This window comes from Mesoplodon mirus (genome assembly GCF_964341445.2).
Source record: "Mesoplodon mirus genome assembly, chromosome: 9".
NCBI lineage: Eukaryota > Metazoa > Chordata > Mammalia > Artiodactyla > Ziphiidae > Mesoplodon > Mesoplodon mirus.
In genome coordinates this window covers 99,685,645-99,704,905 of record NC_138985.1, presented here as the reverse complement: position 1 = coordinate 99,704,905, position 19,261 = coordinate 99,685,645, and the positions used below count along the sequence as shown (strand labels likewise).

The 19,261-nt window shown below is 40.5% G+C and overlaps 1 protein-coding gene across 2 annotated transcripts in view; it reads left to right on the top strand.

Moving 5' to 3' along the window:
- DGKI (diacylglycerol kinase iota) overlaps positions 1–19,261 on the top strand; it is a gene marked incomplete at its 5' end in the record, with an annotated part of 458,035 nt that overhangs the window by 418,708 nt on the left and 20,066 nt on the right. For both annotated transcript variants that reach the window (XM_082631691.1, XM_082631690.1), the window contains one exon: positions 15,748–15,785. In XM_082631691.1, coding sequence (XP_082487817.1) covers positions 15,748–15,785 — 38 coding nt within the window. The remainder of the gene's footprint in view (positions 1–15,747; positions 15,786–19,261) is intronic.

The window sequence follows — 19,261 nt, the reverse complement described above, 5'->3', positions numbered from 1 at the left end:
TTATTTTTAGTGTTTTGTTGAATTAATATCACCTCATTTCTGAGTTATTCTAATTCTGATACATGATATTTCTTTGTATCATGTGTCTTTAAGCTCATTTGAAACAGTACGTTACTACTTTTTTTTGTATAGCAAGTATTTGTGATTCACTTCCATTATCTGTGGGAATGTTATTCTGTTCCTTATTCTTGTTTTTTTTCCTTCATGTGAGATTTTACATGCTTTTTTCTTGATACTTTATATGAAATTAGTTTTTCTGAAATTTAGAAAGAAAAACACTTGTTAGCTGTTCTAACTTCAGAGAGCTCTTTCTTGTGTTGGTTTTGTGTATTGTTAATGTGGTAGCTTGCTTTCTCAGACTTCCTGGCTTTGACCCCTAGCCTCGCTTTTATCCAGACCTCTTTCCTTTACTCCTGTTGTCCCTGCTCTGCTCAGTGTGTACTCCACTTAGAAGATTACCCTCACTTTGGGTCCTATCTTGAAGGGGAGCCCTGGATGGTCAGTTTTAAGAGTTTACAGGGGCTGCAGTGCTCCAGGTACTTTTAGTCCTTACTGGGGGCCCTTGCACTCATGTGCTGTGGGAATGGGAAAAGCTTCTGACAGTTTCCGTAGGTGTTCTCACCTTGGCCCACTGTACTGTTCAGTGAACACCTGTTGGCTGTTTTGGGGCTTCCTGTTCTCAGGTCCATCAGCTGCCTGCTGCTTCCCTGTGCTTTCCAGCACAGACGTTGATAGAATGCAGGTCATTTGACTCTCGGTGTCTTCTCTCCAGCCACTCGTAATTTTGAGGTTTATAAGGGTATCTTGTTACTTTGTCTTAAATGTTGACCATGTTTTTTGGTTCTTCTGGTTCCTCTGTCTCTCTATATGTGGAGACTCAGGAATATTCAAATAGTCTGCTGCAACTATTACCACCATCTTCCCACATTTCCTGATTTTTTAAATCTAGGATTTTAGCTTAAATTGTTAAGGAAGTAGCTCATTCCCCTTATTATCAAAAAGAGAAACCTATATTCTTTTTTATTCGAATAAAAGTTACATATCTTGAGAGTTATATATATTTTTAAATATCTATGATACCTCCTGAAATTAAAAAATTTTTTTAAAGAATAATTGATTTTTGAGAAACTAAGGTTGGAGGGATTAATGGTTTGGGTCCTTGTGTTTTAGCAAAAATAAGTTCAACTACTCCTTTGAAATTCTTTGGCATAATATACTCTTATGTGTACTTAAAACTGAAAAACAAGGTCAGTTTTTATTAAAACTTAATAAGTTCCAGGCAGTGGCTTAAGGGATGTTCTGCTGAGGTTTAGAGAGGTTTAGTAACTTTAAGGTCACACCAAACTATTACATACTGAACCAACTGCTCTAAATGTTTTATATATATTTAACTTTCACAACAATCATAGTACTACTATTATTCCCATGTTACAGATGAGGAAACTAAGGCACAAACCTATTAGGTGACTTGTTCAAGGTCACATGTGTAGAACTAGGATCCAAACTCATACTCTAGATCCAGATCCCATTTTTAGCCCCCGTCTATATAGTCTGTCAATAGCATGGCTAAGTTTTGAGCTAATGTTATAGGAAATCTTGATTCTTTTTGTTGAAAGGAGACCTCATAATTATTGGGTTGGAATTGGTCGTTAGAAAAGAGATTTTATTTTTTTCTTCTTGTTATCAGTGAGCAGTACCCTTGTCACAGAAAAACAATTTAAAGCTATATTCTTGTCCACTTATTTTACCTCCATACTTCCATAAGCAAGGAAACAGGGATCTAATTTCCGGTCAGTAGCACTCAATCTTAAAAAGGTAGAATTCTTGAAAGGTAGCTATTTCCTTAAGAAAATATCACATAGAAAGACAATTATTTTATGACCAGAAGAGTAGAGTGGATTAAGAAAGTTAGATGTTTTTCCTTTTTATTTTCTATAAGCTATTTTTTAGTAAAATGTGATAAGTAAGCTTGGCTAATGATACAGATGGAAACATCTGCAGATCTTTAATTGCCTTGCTAGGAAGAGTTTCCAATATTGGCCATCGCAGTATGCCACTTCGCAATGACCTTGGGCTAGCTAATGCAGAGTTGCTAGAGGGTTTTTTTGTTTTTGTTTTTTTGCCCCCAATTCAGTTTATGACTGTGGATTCCCTACTGGCTTTTGTATTTAGATTCAAACTTTTTAGTGCTCCCTTTTGAGGTTCTTCCTCACCCTGGTTTTGTTTACTTGCTTGAATGAATTATTTCTACTTCCTGCTTGGGGGCCCCTCTCCAGATCCCATCTCCCTTGTATTCACACAGCCATATGGCTTACGTACCCTCCTACCATCTCTCTGGCAAGCCATCTCCATTGTCCTTCATTCCAGCCCCTCCTCTGTGCTCGTTAATTCTGTGTTTTCGAACCACCTCCATCGAGTCTAAGGACAAACAATGATGAATTTTTCTAACAACTCAAACGCCCGTGATTTGTCCTTCCCTATTCGCTGACTGGTTTTTTGAGTGTATTCCAAATTTTTTCTCCATGGGTGGTGTTGCCCTTCTTATTTAACTCTATACTCAATGAATGGAAATGTTGCCCCATTCTATGCCATGCCCTGGCACAGACCTGATTCCCTCTATACAAGTCTCACTGTCACATTTGCTGCAGTATGTGGTGTTGGCAAACAGCACCTTCCAGTACAAATCTTTGAGTTCCATTGTAGCCTCATTAACATTGTTCCCTCTTGTAGAGGATAGGTTAGTGCTGGTCCTTTTCCAAAGAAATTCAGTTACTAATGTGCTGAAAAGATGGCCTTTTATGGTGGTCTCACTGGGCGCTCCCCAAAGGCTGTGTGAAAGGAAAGGAACAAAAATGACAGCATGAAAAAAAGAAAGAAAAAAAAAAGATGACAGCATGCTTTTCCTTGGCTAGTCTTTCACATTTCCTAGGAAAACAGACAATCACTGCTGATTAAAAACAAAATAAAACAGAACAAGCAAACAAAACAACCCCTGCCCGGGGCTTTCCAAAATCAGGTTGTATTACTTTAGCTCTTTCCTGACCCTACTATTCTCTCTCATTCCCCCTTATTAAATCTATCGACTGTAACTGTATAATCCTTTGATCCTTTTGGGTTCTTTGGAATGTGGTGTTGGTGATCAGTACCTAATTAGCTTTTGAAGCCTTATTATAGATGTCTGTGTGTTGAGGGGGGAGTATTCTTTACTAAGATTTACATACAATTTTGCCTTACATTGCCTTTGGCCTCAGAGAATATTTAAGTTAAAGTATTTAAAACACTGCAAAATAAGAAGGTAATAGAAAAAAAGGAGAGAGGAAGGGATGAAGGCTAATCTCGTGGTTGCTTTTAAGTGGATGGGTGGGAAGAGGTCATCAAATACCGTTGTGTCGTGGATCCTCCAGCAACAAATGAAGCTTTCATAGATCTCATTCCTACAGATACATCACCTGTCCTACAGGTAAGTGTTTAAAAAGGGAGTGGGAAATGACTGGCTTGGTCCGCGTGTCATCATCTGTGAGAGCAGAGATGAAGAACTGTGCTTGCTTTATACATTTTACTGTTTATTTAAGCTCTTTACTCTGTAGAATGATATTATCTGGGTTACCCATATAACCAAGGGGCTAGCAGGTACATTGGCAGTTATTGTAGTTCGGTCTTTATATAAGGATCATTGTTATTGTTACTCCATTTGTCTGTGTTCTACTTAACTAGAAACTCTAATAGCCAATGAAAACTTTTCACCCAATCTGCTCTACCTAAAGCTTGTTTTTTATTTTGATGGCTTTCTCTTGCAAAGAACTGGGTGGGTGCTGGCAACTGAATCAAGGTCTTAGACTAAGCCTCTCTTGTCACGAGTACCAGTTGCAAAATATTAGAATACCTTGTTCCTATTTTAGGGTGGTTCCTAGAAGTTAATCCTGGATGTGTTACTTCAACCTGTACATTCCAGGATCTTGGAAGCATTTTTCCTGTGTGTATTTTTGCTTGCCCATGATGCCCATTATAGCTCCTTAGGCCCGTGCTGTCCTGGATAGAGCTGGGAAAATAGTCATCAGTCCAGCCCCTCTTTTTCAAAATAATGAAGTTAACTAAATGCTTCCTTCCTCATTTTGCCGGCTTTCTGTGTCAATTCTCTTTTCCCAGATGCTCTGAATTTTAGGGTATGACTTTCTTAGCTTCATGCAACATCCCTTCTTCCAGTCAGTGTAACTCCACACAATACCTATGAGTAGTTCATTACCACAGCATTTCCTTTCCCCGGTGCTACAGCTTTATTTTCTGCACCTTCCCTCATCAGAGCTAGAAAAGTATGGGGCATGGAGACAACTAAACCTGCTCCCTCGTGGCTGACCAGGGAAATGTTGGGAAGAGAGGACCTCGTTTCATCACCTAGCGACACCGTAGTGCTATCTGACAGTCTGTACAGCCACATAAGCGGGGGCAGTGTGGTCCCCTGCTGGGGAGAAAAGGCTCCCTCGTCAGCCTTTCACATGCTTGGCTGACAGCCTGGCTCTGTTAGACAGTAGCCTTTGAGCAACTGTCAACCCCAGTAAGCCTCAGTTTCTTCATCCTTCAAATGGGGTGATAACAATAATACTACATATCTAGTCGACTTACTGTGAGGAATAAATTGGATAATATGGGGAAAGCATTTAGCTCTATGCCTAGCACACAGTTTGCTTGCAGATATTAACAAAAGAAAGGGACAGAGCAGGCGTGTAAAAATGCGAGAGCAAGAAAAACTATCAATGTCCAATAACGAAAATGGGAATGTATTTTTCTATAAATAGACCCAATAGATCTATTTGCACGGACTTATGACTTTATTTAAGCCTATTGTTTTATAAATTTACTGGAACTAAACATCTCCTTCGGGAGCCCAATGGACAGAGAAAGACTTGTGTCATTCTGGGCAGTGGTCACTTGAACGTGGATGGTAGCATCAGGCAAAGACAAGAGCCTTGTTCTTGGCGTGGGAAGGACCAGGCACCGCCTTGGCTCTGCCTTTTGCAGGTTGGGTAACCTCAGGCAGAGCGCTGCTCTCACGCCTTGGTGTCTTCACGGAGCACCCTGAGCTGGCTGACATCTAAGGCTCCCTCTGTTCAGTAGACTGAGGCATCGAAGCTAGGAAGGAATAGTGCACAATGAAACACGTGAGGCAAAACCAAAAATGTCATCTGCCGGTTTGGAACGGAGTCCTGCAGCTGAGTGCCAGTCTGTTACTTCTGCTTGTGATGGCAGACAGCACTGCTCTTTTCACACCTCACCACGTACCCAGTTTTCGAAAAGATGGAAACCAAACTTTGCAAAGCACATAAATGCTGCAGGCAGCTTTCACACTGGCAGCTTTCTTTATCAAGGTAACAAAATACATTACTATTTAATTATGCAGCTTCCAGCTTCTCTCCTGACAAAGCAAAGCCCCATGGCTTATTGAAAAAGGGGTTTGTAAGCAGCCAGAATCCACTGAATTTTGCTCAGTCTGGTGACATTCCCATCCCCTCTTTTCACTCTAGGAAGTGAAGGCAGTTATTTCAGCCTCTGCGAAAAAATGAGAGTGGTGTTTTACAAGATAGCAAAAAAGTCGTTTAAACCATACCGTTTCTGCAGTAGTTGGCTCTGTTTCTCTGACCATGCGTCTCTCTGGTTCTCGAATCTTCCTTAACTAACCCTGAGGGCTTCTTCTCTTTCTTGGAAAGCATGACCCACCCAAAGACGTTCTTCTGGTATTGATTTCCCAGCGAACTTTCCTTTTTTCCTCTTCTCTAGATTTAAGCTCTTTTTATCTTCAAGGAAAAGAGTGACAGGCATGACCAAGATTATATTTGGAAAATGGAGTTGCTGAGTGATTTTCACTGACATTTTTTTAAAAAGTGTTTGACCTCACATTGCTCTCTGAGTCTTGGAAGCACCCTCTGTTTACTCTCTGACTCACTTCTCCATGCTCCCATTTCAGTTCTGCTTCTTTATCAAGTGAAACTGCTTATCACTTTGTCCTCCATGGCTCTATGCTGCCGGTCTTCTCTATAGAGAACGCTCCTGCCATCTTTTTGCCAATGCAAATCTTCCCTTTTTAAACAATTTCTAACAAATTCCCTAGGAAATCATCCCATACATCACCCCACTTCTTTAGCAAGCGGAGCCACATGTGGTTGTGTAAGTGTACACACATTACTATATAGATGCCCTCACCTTTCTGTCTTTAGAGTATGTGAATCCCTAAGAAGAATGAAGGTTTAGTTTTACTTTTTTCTCTCTTAGCAACTGAACAGTAGAATCTGATCTTTAATAAATATCTTTGAAGTTCAACTCATATACTGAAGTCTTTTCTACTTTGTATCTTATCCTTTGAGCAAGCTTCAGAACTAACCATTTGCCTTATAATTCTTGCTTCTAAGGTGTGATATTGCTTAGTCCTAACTTAGCATAATATTGAAGTGAAAGTTAAAACTTAATTTTTCTTTTCTCTGAAGTAAAATGCTTAATTTTTCTGTGTTTCCAATCAATATCTGTCATATGTTGATATGGGAAAGAGCCTAAATTAGTGTTTTTCTTATAACTTCATTGCAGATGCAAATGGTCTTGTCTGTCTTCACACTTACAAGTAAGGACAAACTCTAGAAATTTTACCTTTTTAGAAAAAGGTACACTTTTGCTGTATGTGCATTTTGCTGGTATGTCCCTGAAAGTGACTTTTGCTGTGTCACCTCCTCCTTGGCTTTATTTCGTTCCAGGGAGGAGTGTTTTGGTTAAAGCTAGTCTTCTTCTCAGTCCAAAGGTCTTTACCTGACAGAGCGGTCAGTGTGCTGCTAGGAGATGATAAGGTACTTAAGGACATCCCGATGACTGGATGACCTATAAACCTATCATCTTTTTGAGCTCAAGAGCACACTCATTTGTACTTAGATCTTGGTCTTAAACACCATTTCCCATGCAGTCTTGATATTTGGTTAAAACCGATAACCATCCATCACTTTCAGGCCCTGTCAGATCTGCTTGCAGCTATCACTGAATGAAATGTGGGTGCACTTCTTCAACCTAAGTTCCTCTTAGAGGTCCTGAAGGACACTGCTAAAATACATCACATGAGTTCAAGGAGACCCATCACAGGAGGAACGCCAGCCTGACGTTGAGGGAAGGGATGATGCCGAATCCCTGATGCTCTCGTGAAGGTCCTCAGCAAACGTCATTAGGACCTGAGGCCGGCAGCAGCTCCTCTTCTTGGCACCATCCTCTCATCTGTGAGGCTCACGAGGACCTTATCTATTAGTTCTTCCGTTTCTCTTACCCTCTCAGGATTATGCTTTATCATCCAAATGCCAGGAAAGCAAAAATAAACAAAGTGTGTCAATCTAAATTAAATTCTCTCAACATTCTAGGGATGAAGGACTTTTGGAGAATACTGGAACTTTTTTTTTTTTTTAATCTCTTACGTTGCTAAAGCAGTTTACAGTGCGCTAAGCATTTTAGTACGTATGACTTTATTCGTAAGGAGAAAGAGTGTTATTCTGTACTGTAATTATTTAGGGTTCATGAAGTTAGTAAGTTGTAATCAGATTGAAACCCTTTACAAATAGGAAAAAACCTCCCTGTGGATGGAAGCGTAATGTTTATTGAACAAAAATAGTTGATAGGATTCTATAATATTGATGCTAAAAATGAATTTATATTTTTCTAGTTTTATGGGAATAACTGGATATTCCTTTAGAAGATGGTACTACATAAAAAAGTGTGTCGAACCACTTCATCCAAAAATGATAATATTAATCTGTCATCACTAGAGAAAACATTAATTTTGAGCTGTATAGACTGTCAAGAAGGTATTTTCAAGAACTTCTCTGGTCCCCCAGTGACTAGTGTTAGCACATATTTTCACAGTTGGTGGAAGGTAACATGTTGTGACTGTGGAAGAGTATGAACCCAATTGGCCCCTTAACTTGTGAACTTGTCTTCTCTAACCCAATGACCAAGGCAGATTAATTAACCTATGACATTTGTTTTAACAGTGAGCCAAGGCTTACTACCAATGTCCTAGGAAGTAACAGGCATCGTTGCTTAGTGTAAGGCCCTCATTTGACCCATGGTGTGTCACTGCCTCTAATAAACACCACTATATACCTTAAAAAGATATGGAACTATTTTCAGCTCCAAAGTTTACTGCCAGGTGTAGCAGGGGCCAGTAAAGTAGACTTTCTTCTATTCCTTAGAACATCTTCCTTGACCCAGAGTTTGAAGAATATTGAAATGATAGCCAGCTGAATCACCAGACCATAAGTATCCACCAGGTAGTTAGTAAGCACTTCATATATTTCCTATACTATAGAGTTTTCATTGAAAGGTGGAGTATGGATAAAACAAAGAGGAAAAAATTTAAAAACACAGTCCCTGTGCTTGTGGCTTAATTGCAGAGATGGGACTTAAACATGTAAAACAACCAGAGAACAATTTCACAACAAGAGATAAACAAGTGGGATGTTTGGGAGACACATCTGGTTCCTGCACTGTTTATAGATCATTCCAGTGCTGTATAAGAGAAATGGAACTGACTGTTTCTGAAGGGAGCACGTCCTGGTCCTCTGGCAGCAAGGTGCACGTTTTCTGCCAGGAGGGAACACTGGATGGGGGCTGTTTATTTTTTCTCCAAACAGGAAACCTCTTCCATGCTAATAGCAGCTTCAAAAAGATCACTGTAGCAGATGGAAAGAACCCATATACATTCATGAATTCAATTAGCAGGGACTAATTGAATTAGAGGATTAGCTCTGTCATTAGAGAGACACAAAACCTATTTATGTCTTCCATCTCTGGGTGCACATGCTAAGAGGGATTTGGCACAGGTGGTATTTGAGTATTAGACCACTGTAGCATTTCGTGGCCCTTAGATGCCACTGATGGGTTAATCCAAATGACGATGAGATGATAAAATGACAAACTGTGTGAGGTGTGTGCTCTGTAACCCTCCATTCATATTTCACCAGTGGAGGAGACGCCAGTGGGCAGAGCGTGAGGAATATAGGACTAGAGTTCTGTGAGTGTTTGCCTGACTGGAGAAGAAACAGAGGAGGGGCAGCCTCTTCTCACATCTGATGATTAAAGAGAGCACACCTTATACAGAATTCCGAATTCAGTTCAACTGGCATTTGTTGTCTGCAGGGTCTTCTACTTGCCTTCCACTTCCTGCTCCAAAAAGCTGGTCGTTCTGATAAGTAGTCTTCCACCTTTTCTTATTTATCTGCTGAGATACTCATGATGTAAAACAGATGACACTGTGTGCAGATACACTCCCATAGATCACACAGGTGACAGAAGCTACCATTCTTGGTCAGTTCCCAACCCTAACTGAAAGTCAGCACCAACCCACTGACTCCTCGCACATCACGATGCAAGTGTGGGATGTGACAGCTTGTGTTTTCCAAAAACAGCCACAGCGGTATCTCCCATCCCACATATTCTTCTTGCAGCAGGACTTTGACGTTCTTTTCATCGAGCTGTGAGGTATGTGTCTCCTTTCCTTGAATATGGGCGAACTCAAGCCTGCGGCAGAGCGGACGTGACGCTGTGTGATTTCCAAGGCAAGGTGACTTCCACTGGGCTCCCTTGGAATGGTTGCTTTTGAAACAGTCAGCATTTCAGGAGGAAGCCCAAGCAACCCGAGGAAGCCCACACGAGCAGAGCTCCCAGTTACCAGTTGTGCTTGTGATCTTCTGAAAAGTGGCGCTTGGAGCTTTCAGTGAAGCTGCCCCAGCTGATGCCACATAGAGCAGATATTTCTGCTTAACCCAGCTTTTGAACAAAATAAATAATTGCCGTGTTAGAGCCGCTGCATGTTGGGATGGTTTGCTATGCAGTAATAGGGAACTGATACAGGTTTATGTGTCATTATAAGAATAATCTTGAGTTTGTTCTAATATATTATTAAGAACCCTTAGTATTCTAGCTATTATTAGCAAAGAACTTGGCATGTATCTTATTATCAATTGTCAAAACTTCCTTGAGGCCTAGATTAAAATGCAGAGGTCTTTAGAGATATCTAATTCCTCCTTTCTTTCACCTCGTCTTAGGTTCAGTATGACTATGTAAAGTAATATCAATTATCAGTCACTTTCATGAGCTGCTTCCTCCTGTATGCCTAATTAGCATAATTCACGATAGTTATCCATTACCATTAAATGTGTGTTAGATTACCTTTGTGTAATTGATTCACGTAACTGTGGTTCAAGATTATATTAAATTCCATTTTGGGAGCTAAGCCTTCACAGTTTGTTGCTCATGTACCAGGGCTTGCTGCTCACAAAGTAGAAAAATTGGACAGAATGCTGCTGATAAGGTAAATGCAGGAAAAGCTATGCAGAAATATGTATCTCAGAGAAGTAAGCTCTTGGGCGTCTGACAGTGCAGACTCTCCGGCGGCTGAGCAATAAGTAATTAAGGAAAAGTGTGAAGACACCTGTCGTGATCAGATCAAGGGAATTGTGAACATGACATTCGCCGTAGGGATGCTTGTTTTTCAGTGTCTGCTTTGGCATAAAAAGAGTTTCAGCCTAAAGCCATAAATTGACTTGATTTTCTATGTGACGCATTTATGAACCTTTTATTTGGGGTTGTTTTAATTTTTGCCCACCTTGCTCCAAGTTAAAGAAGAAACAGCATGGTGGAAGGAACTCTGACCTAGGAGTCAGAAATAATAAAAGAAAATATAAAAGAAATAATAAAAATAAAAGAGACAAGCGCCCTTCTGTCTCTCAGCTGGATTGCTAACTATCTGTGTGACCTTGGAAAAGTCCATTTACTTCTCAAGCCCCATTTTCCTTATCTATGAAATGAGAGGGTTAGACTAACTAAGGCCAAATAGAGCTCTGCAATGTGGAATATGGCTTCTGAAGCATTAGTTTTATGTTGTGATTCTTGCTTTGCAGATGTAAATATTTAGGAGTAAAAAGTACGCAGAACTTGGCAAAGCCAGACATATATTTATGATTCTCAATGAATCAACTGATTTTTACCGCCTAGGCCTCCACAAGCCATTCTTTGTTCAACAGTTTTTGTTGTTACATTTACTTTTTTCTTCCACAATTGAAAAAAAAAGATTTACATGACTGCTATCATTAGCAAGTGACAAACAATTCAGCAACAATATTAATTTTAAAACTGAAAAATAACTGAACATGAAAGATTAAAAATTTTAAATAGACATAAATGCTCAGGCTTGTGACTCTTTATATACAGTGTAGTTATTTTGGTCGATTTATTGAGATTTATAAACATACATGTGGCTTTGCCAAGTTCTGTATACTTTTTATTTACAAATATTTTTGTCTGCAAAGCAAACTTCACAACCTTAAACTATCCCTTTGGAAGTAGTCATATGGCATGTTCTAGAACTATAGTTGACCTTAGTCTAAACTTCTCATTTCATAGAAGAAAGTGATTCATTTCTGTGTAATGGTGTTAAAAACATCAGTATTCCATGGTGTTTTACACAGAAGACCACAGTGGTCAGAGTCGCTGTTTCTTGAGCTTACTTGCAAGGCAGAGTCTCAAAAGAACTGATTTTATCTTCATTTTCCTAATGAAAGAGCTGAAGCTTGGTTAATTGCCCAAGGTTATAGCTAGTTAATGGTACTCACAAGACTTAACTCAGGCAGTATGATTCTAGACTCCATTAAAATAGATTCCTTCCTAATTTGGATTTCTTGCCAAAACATCAGCTCTCTGAGAGGATGGAGTATATTTTGTACGGTCAACCTTGAACAGGGCCTGGCATGGCAGAAGCAGGCGAGCCAGCCAGTGGGCCCTTGGACTGTTTTCTCCCCATCGTGATTCCAGGGGATAGGAGTCATTTTTTCCCTTCTGTGCACGGATGGCTAAGGATGTCCGGGCTTTTGGGAGTCCAGGCCTAGGAGAGAGGCTGTGAGAAGGAAGACAGTGATTCCTTCCTGGTAGTCCTGACTTTTCAGTTCCAGCTTTCTCTCTCAGGATGTTTACTGTTTAGCAATTGATTGGAAGGCACAGTGCTGAAGGAAAAAGAAACCATTTCTTGTGAACTAATGATTCAACTTCTAAACTCTAAAACTGACAAACTTTTCAGTTCTCTACCCCCTGACTTTTCTGTCTGACTGTCTAAGTTTATGTGATTTAATTGTCTGGGAAACTTAGTATCCACCTACTCAATAACCCTTGTGTCCCATTGGCCATTTGACTTCCCTTGTTCTTTTGAATTTGGGAGCATTGTTGCCTCAGTATGAAGGAGTTTTGGAAAAGGCAAGAAGGCAGGCTCAGAGCTGAAGAAATAATAAAGAATAATACTGTAATCATAACAACTCATTATTTGTTTTTAAGCTTGCTCTTTCAGAAGGTTATTATCTGAAGTTGAATACTAATGGATTCAGGCTCTGTTTATGCAGAGCAAATCTTAAACAACAGTGTTCAGGAGGGAAGGACATTAATCAGGAGAGAAGAGGGCCTTGTGCCTAATAATGTTTGCATAATAGCTACCCTTGAGCGTATTGCTTGACTTAAAAATAAATATTCATGTTTTCTGTCTCCAGTACAATTGGAAATTATTTGTGGTTATGATTCTTTTATATGCTCTTCTATCTGTTCATGGGGGCTTTAAATTGGGAGGCTGTAGGAAACCAAAAGACATTAATAAAAATGCTTTTGAGTGAGTCTGAGGTAGCAATGGAAAGCCGCCGTAATGGGGGTAATCGGGAGCAGTTGAGCTGAGAGCAGGTCGTAACTCTGTTTGCAGGAGGGAAGGGGCGGAATCGAACTGGCATGTGTCAGGACATTTATACGACCCTCGATTTACGTTTAGTGCCTCCATAGCTTCTCACTCCTCTTGGGATGAAAATCCAGGTTCCTTCTCTTGACATAGAGTGCTCCCTGGAGCAGTCCCTCAGGAACTCTACAGTTATGACCTAAGACAACCCAGCCTCAGATGTGATAATGCAGAACTCTTCCCAGGGCCCCTCAGACAACATGACTCTTAACTTCCAAGTCCTTGTTCATATCTTCTCTTCATGTTTTAAGGATTTTCCAAATCTTCTTTGCTAATTAAATCCACTTATTGTGGAAGAGTCACCTTAAATTTCACCTCCTCCAACAATCCTTTGAACTCCGCAGCTGGCATAAGTTTTCCTCCAGCCTCTCATTCATTCATTCATTCTTTCATTTATTTTCAGGGCTCTTTCAATAGTATTATCCTGGGGAATGTTTGTTATCATCCTGATTTATTGCTTATATGCACCAAATTTTATTCACTGGTGCTTTAAATTAGCGAATTCACTTTTCTTTTCTCTCCCCTTTATTCTTTCTTTTTTCTATTTCTTTTAAACTTGAGACATGTTCCAATATGGTCTTGAAAACGCAGGTTCTACATTGTTAGGACCTTCTGCACGTAAGTTTCAAGGCTCTTCCTTAGCTGCCTTCTCAGGTAATTTCCCTAACCTTATTTCTTTCCTAAATGGACACTCTACCTCAGTCAGGAGAACATCCTACAGTATAAAAGCCCAGCCTGAGTCGCTCTCCCAGACCTGCAATTGCTCATACTTTCCCCTGCCTCTCCCTCCCTGTCCTCTGAGGTACAGCTGACCTCTTGGGGTGAAGCACCAACCATCCCACGGGCTCCTTCATCCAGGCCTCACTTCTGATGGGGCCTATGAACAGAGAGATGTCTGCTTGACTCCACCACCAGTTTCCCCTCATGGCTGGGCTCCTTCTGAAGTGTCTGTATGTCTCTTTCATGTACTTGCGTATAGTCACAAAGTACTCTATACCGTCTGTCAATATAACTTAGCCTATTTATAAAGCTCTTTTTTGGTTTCATCTTTACTACAGAGAGGTAAGCAGGGCAGCTGTCAACCTTAGTTTACATAAGAAAATCGGTTCACAAAGTTTGAATGACTTCTTAAATGTACATATCTAGTAAATTATAGAGATTGGAATTAGACTCCAATCCAGTGCCTTTTCCACAACACTATAAGCTTGATAACCTTTAGACTATTTTCTTCCATTTTCCGTAAGCCTCACAGGGCCTAGTAGAGCTTCTACAGGGTGACCTCCCAGAGGGCACTGGACAGAGGCTGGGACTGGTCACAGGGACCTGCACTATGGTGCTGATGGGGCCACCGTTGGCTCTGTGCCCCGAGAGAGTCACTGCACTCTGAACCCCAGTGTTACATCTATACTAGGAGGAGTGAGACACGTTTCTTGGGTTCTTTGGATGCATAACGTTTTATTAATTCCCTTGCTGTTATTTTTATCTCCGTTGCCTTCTCACTCCTTTTCTCCTTGCTCTCTTTTCAATCAGTTCAACAACTGATTGGTGTGCATTGATAGTGTACAAAGAACATTGTGCTGGGAGCCAAAGGGAGGTGAAAAAAGCAGATTGCTTACAGCTTGTTATGGAAAAGAACATTCTTCCCTCTCTTTCCTGTTCTTCCTTTTTCTCTATTCTTCCTGCATTCTTCTTCCTCCCATATGCTCAAGGAACCCTCATCATTTCCACAGGTTTTCAAGGCTTCTGCTTTGGTCTGAGGGAAGGCACTCAGCCCTGGGCCATTGAACGAGTTTAACATGCCTGTGGTCCTTTGCCTCTGGTCACCCAGGGCTCATAACTCCTCATCACAAATGCTTCAAGGGCTTTGTTCAGTGACAGTCAAGGGCTCCATGTACTTTGATACGTGATACTACATTTTTGGCTAAGTCTATATGAGAGACTCTGAAACACGAAGAGTAAAATGACACTTTGAAAAATAAATTTTAAATCTTCTAATTTTTTTGGTGACTTTAAAGCCTTGAAATAATCTTTTTTTTTTTTGAGCAGTTTTAGAATGTAAGTATTATTCTTCTAAAGGGACCTTTTTCAACCTAATACACATGTTGCCTTTAGGAACCATAATTGTCATTAGACACTCATGTGTTCTTTCCCCCTTTTATCAGTTCTATTTTCTCATTCCTCTTCTACACCCCACCTGACAGGCACAGGTACTTATATTTTTTTCCCCTCGGCTACATAGTTTTACAATTAGTTTAGGTTACCTAGGACTTCTAGAGTTCTTTCTGTAAGAATCACCAATGAATTTTATGCTAAATATATGGTTATTTTCTTCAGAACATAATCAAAATATGTGTTTCTTCTTTACTGTCTCTTGTCCTTCTTTCCATAGCAGTAGGTATTTATTTATAATTATAAAACACACAGACAAAATTACTAGTGATTTTTGAACCCCAAAAGGACAAAGTAGAAGGAACTAGAAAGAAGGGACCAGAAACAATCATGATTAGGCACCTACTTTGCATCAGTGGATGAGTTAAGAACATTTAGATGATTGAATTAATCCTTTCAAGGATCCTATACAATTGAGACTTGCTGTTTTACAGATGTGGAAACTGAGGCTCAGAGGGGTTAAATAACTCGCCCAGTATTCCACAGCCTGTAAGGGTCAGGGCTAAGATTTGAATCCAATATGTGTGACTCTAAATTTCATGTTCTCTTTACTGTCCCTGGGCTGGAGGGGGCTCAGGTAGGCTCTAGAATGATGTATGAGATGAGTGCCCAAGTAGGGAAGGGCTAAAGGGAAGGCCTTACTCTGTTCCCAGATTCACCCTTTGGCATGTTTGTCCTCCCCTGGTTCCTGCCCCAAATGTAGACTGTGTCTCCAAAATACGGATCCAGCCCTTTATAATATTTTAATGAGAGGGTCTTCTACTAATGGGACATCTCTCTTTTGTCTTCCACAGCAATTTTGCAGGCAGTAATAGCTGGTGATCTTATGAAGGTAAGATATCTTCCTACCAGAACTTTTGGTGATTCTTTAAGAACTTTAAATCAATATCATTTCTCACCAAATTTTCATGATCCCGTATATCATTTCTCATCCCCCCGGTACTAGCTGGTTAGAAGGAGGAAGGATGCTCTTTTTGAGGGCTGAGAAGAGAGGATGAGAGGGGTCTTCACAGCATCTCTACATGTCCTAATAGCAAAGGGTCTGTGGAAAGGCATTGTGCTATTTGCCTTGACTAGATACAACCGATGCATGTCCCCAGGAGGCAGTGCTCACAGTGCTTGGATTTCCTCCTCTCTGAAATTTGAAGTTTAAAGATTTCTTTTTAGATAGGTCTTTAAATGAATGCATCTGTAGGAATAACCTGGACAATACCCAGAAATACATCCTCTAGGAAAGAGCCTACATCTTGCGACATTATTACAGTTTTGAACTTTGGGGATCACAGTGAATCAGAAGAAGATACTCTGATCTGCCTCGAATATTTTGATTTGTGCTCATGTTTTCTGGCAAATTTAGTTCAGAGGGAAGGAGTTGGTCACTGCTTGCCTCTAGAGTGAATGCGAATTCCGAAGTCAGACTGCGTGGGTTCAGATCTTGGCTCTGCCATTCACTGTATATGTGACTTTGTGTAATTACCTAACTCTCTCTGTGCCTCAGTTTCTTCATCTGTAAAATGGAATCACATTGCCCCTCTCTTTGCTTTATTGTGAGGATTGAATGTAAAATTCATGTAAAGCTCTTAAGACTGTTCCTATTACATAGAAGGGACTCTAAAATGATAGCTGTTTTATTAATATAGTGTTAATCTGTGTTTCTTTAGTAGCTAAACATAGTGGGGAGGCAAATATTTGTTATAAAATATAATCTATGAATACCCTAAAAGCTGTATTTGGCCCCAAGTTATTTTCAGGCATCAGGACTTAGACTGCCCATATATCCCTGTATAACCCACACTGGCATTGATCTGTTCTGTAATATCGACAACTGCCCCTGGGCAGAGACTCTGCCTTACTCGTGGAGTATGGCACCATTGCATATTGAGAAACCAGAAGCCTTAAAAGAAAGCTGAGAAGCACTGCCCTTGTATACAAGTTATTCTGAAGCACATCTGTTGAATAAACTGCAAAATCTCTGTGCTACATTTTTAACAGGTTACTAGCAGAAGACAAATGGTGAGAAGGTTGCCAGCATCTTGATAAACTGCCATCTTTAGACACATAATCCTGGGAATGGTGCCTGTGCCACTGTCCAGATCATAGTGTTACTAGGAATTGTTACCCACGAGAGGAAAGTGCTCTCTAAGCAGTGTGGGTGCCTATGCGTTCAGTGCCATTTCCCAGCAGTGGATTAAACCAATACTATCCTGTACTCCCTGTAGGGCCTTATAGTGGATTCTGTGGGAAAGAGAGGCATGAGTTAAGACCTGATTCCTGCCCTTGCAGAGCTTCTAAACCAGAAAATTTTGCAAACCATTGTACATTTGAAACCTTTTCATTTTATTTTGTATATACTTTTAGTCTAGGCAACAGATTTTCCAGGTCCCTGGGTGTATTACCACACTTTTTTTTGGTACTTAGTAGAGAATTATTTGAGAGATGGGAAATCAGTATATTCAGCTGGTTGTCTTATTTCATTCTCTGTTGTAATTATTTCCTAAATGACTAAGAAATGACTTAATAACACCTTATTTACTGAGAGGTAAAATATAAAGGCTGAGGGTTTTTCTCTTTCATTCTTTTCTTTGTCTTTTTTTTTCTTTTCCTTCCCAAGTACTTTTTCCCCCTTTTCTTTTTTCTTCTCTATCTCCTTTCATTTTTCTATCCCATATAGAAAGTACAATAAATATTAAATATTAAACTGTGTGTGTGTGTGTGGAAGGGATGGAGAGCGATAGAGAGAGAGAAAGAGAGAGAGAGAGAGAGAGAGAGAGAGAGGGAGAGGTTGGGTGGGGAGCGGGGGGTGGCAGTGCACCAGTGAGCCGAGAACAGAAAACCCAGGATCATCCCAGTGTGAAGGTTGTCATGAGTGGCTCCTGTACACTGGGCTGCATAAAATGCCCGTGGACTAACTTAACATTCACAGTGTCTGTAAACACCACAGAAAGGCAGAATCAGGGCAGCTGATGGGTTGGGTCTCTGCTATTCTGTTGAGCCCAAATCCTCTGTGGCTCTGCCCACAAGGAATGGAAGTGTCATTGGGAGACAAGACAGTTGAACAGAACAGGATTCTCTTAGATTTTTGTGGAAGACAATTAGCTACTTCTTCCTGTTCCTTTGCTTCACAGTTTAGGCATGAAAACCCCATATATTCCTCACTTCCATTCAATGACTCCTTTTTGATCAATTTCCTAGGAAGTCTTTCCTGACTTTTTTCCATCCCCTACTAGTGCCCTGTGCTACCCTCCTCGTGTTCTTCTCCGTCTCTGTGCAATTCTGTACACATCTGTCTCCCCCATGGACGGCAGGGTCTTGGAGGCCAGTGGCCGAGTTGTATTCATCTTTGTTTCATTGGCATCTGGCACATGGCGGTTCTATGATGTTGAGTGAATGCATGAACTGTGAGTTTACTCTCTTGAACCTTGTGAGTTGTTTGATTTTTTATAATGCTGTGCCATCCAACTTCTTGGTGGAAGACACATTCCTTTTGCTTATATCCTGCTGAGTTATTTGATTCTTATTTATCCTGAAACTACCTTTTAGAAGCCCCAGAAAGGCTCTTCTTGTTCTGATATACTGCAGGTTAGAGAACAGAGATCTAGTCACACTTTCTATAATGTTCAGTATTTCACAGACTTACACTGTGTCCTCACTTAGCCACCTAGTTCCCAGGCTGCAATATCTGATTTTTCCAGGCTGTTCTCATGTTTGAAGTCTTTTAGGTTTCTACTACTACATTCTCTGAACCCTTCTGGTTCTTATCCCATGGATCATCTCAAGCCTTGTTGGGTATATGTTGGACAGTTAACAGAAGGCATGCAGGCTGGGCTGCAGATCTGGATGAAGGAAGGAGACATACATGGGTGTGTATGTGTCTGCCGTGTGCATATGTGTTGTGAGCGCATGCTGGAAAATGGGAAGCGGCTTCTGTACTCGGTAGCTAGGCTCATTAGAGATTGGAGAAAAACTAAAGGACAGGGAAGGAGCTTAGCTACCAGACATCAAGCTATTCCTGCCTATAGACTTAATTGTTCTTTCGCTCAAGAGAATGCTGAGCCAACATAGGAAATCTTTTATTCTCCTCTCCACCCTTTACTCCCTTGAGTCAGAGACCAGTGCCCAGAAAAGTTAAAGACAAAAAACAGAAAAGGAACAAGTAATTTAGCATATTTCCATTTCCTTAGGCTGTTCAGTACCCACATAGCCTCTTTGGAGTTAGCTGAGACACTGGCCACCTATTTGAGTGATAACACAACCCAGGAATGGTTACTTCATCTTCTTGACTTTTCTCTGTGTCCTCTGAGGATGGAG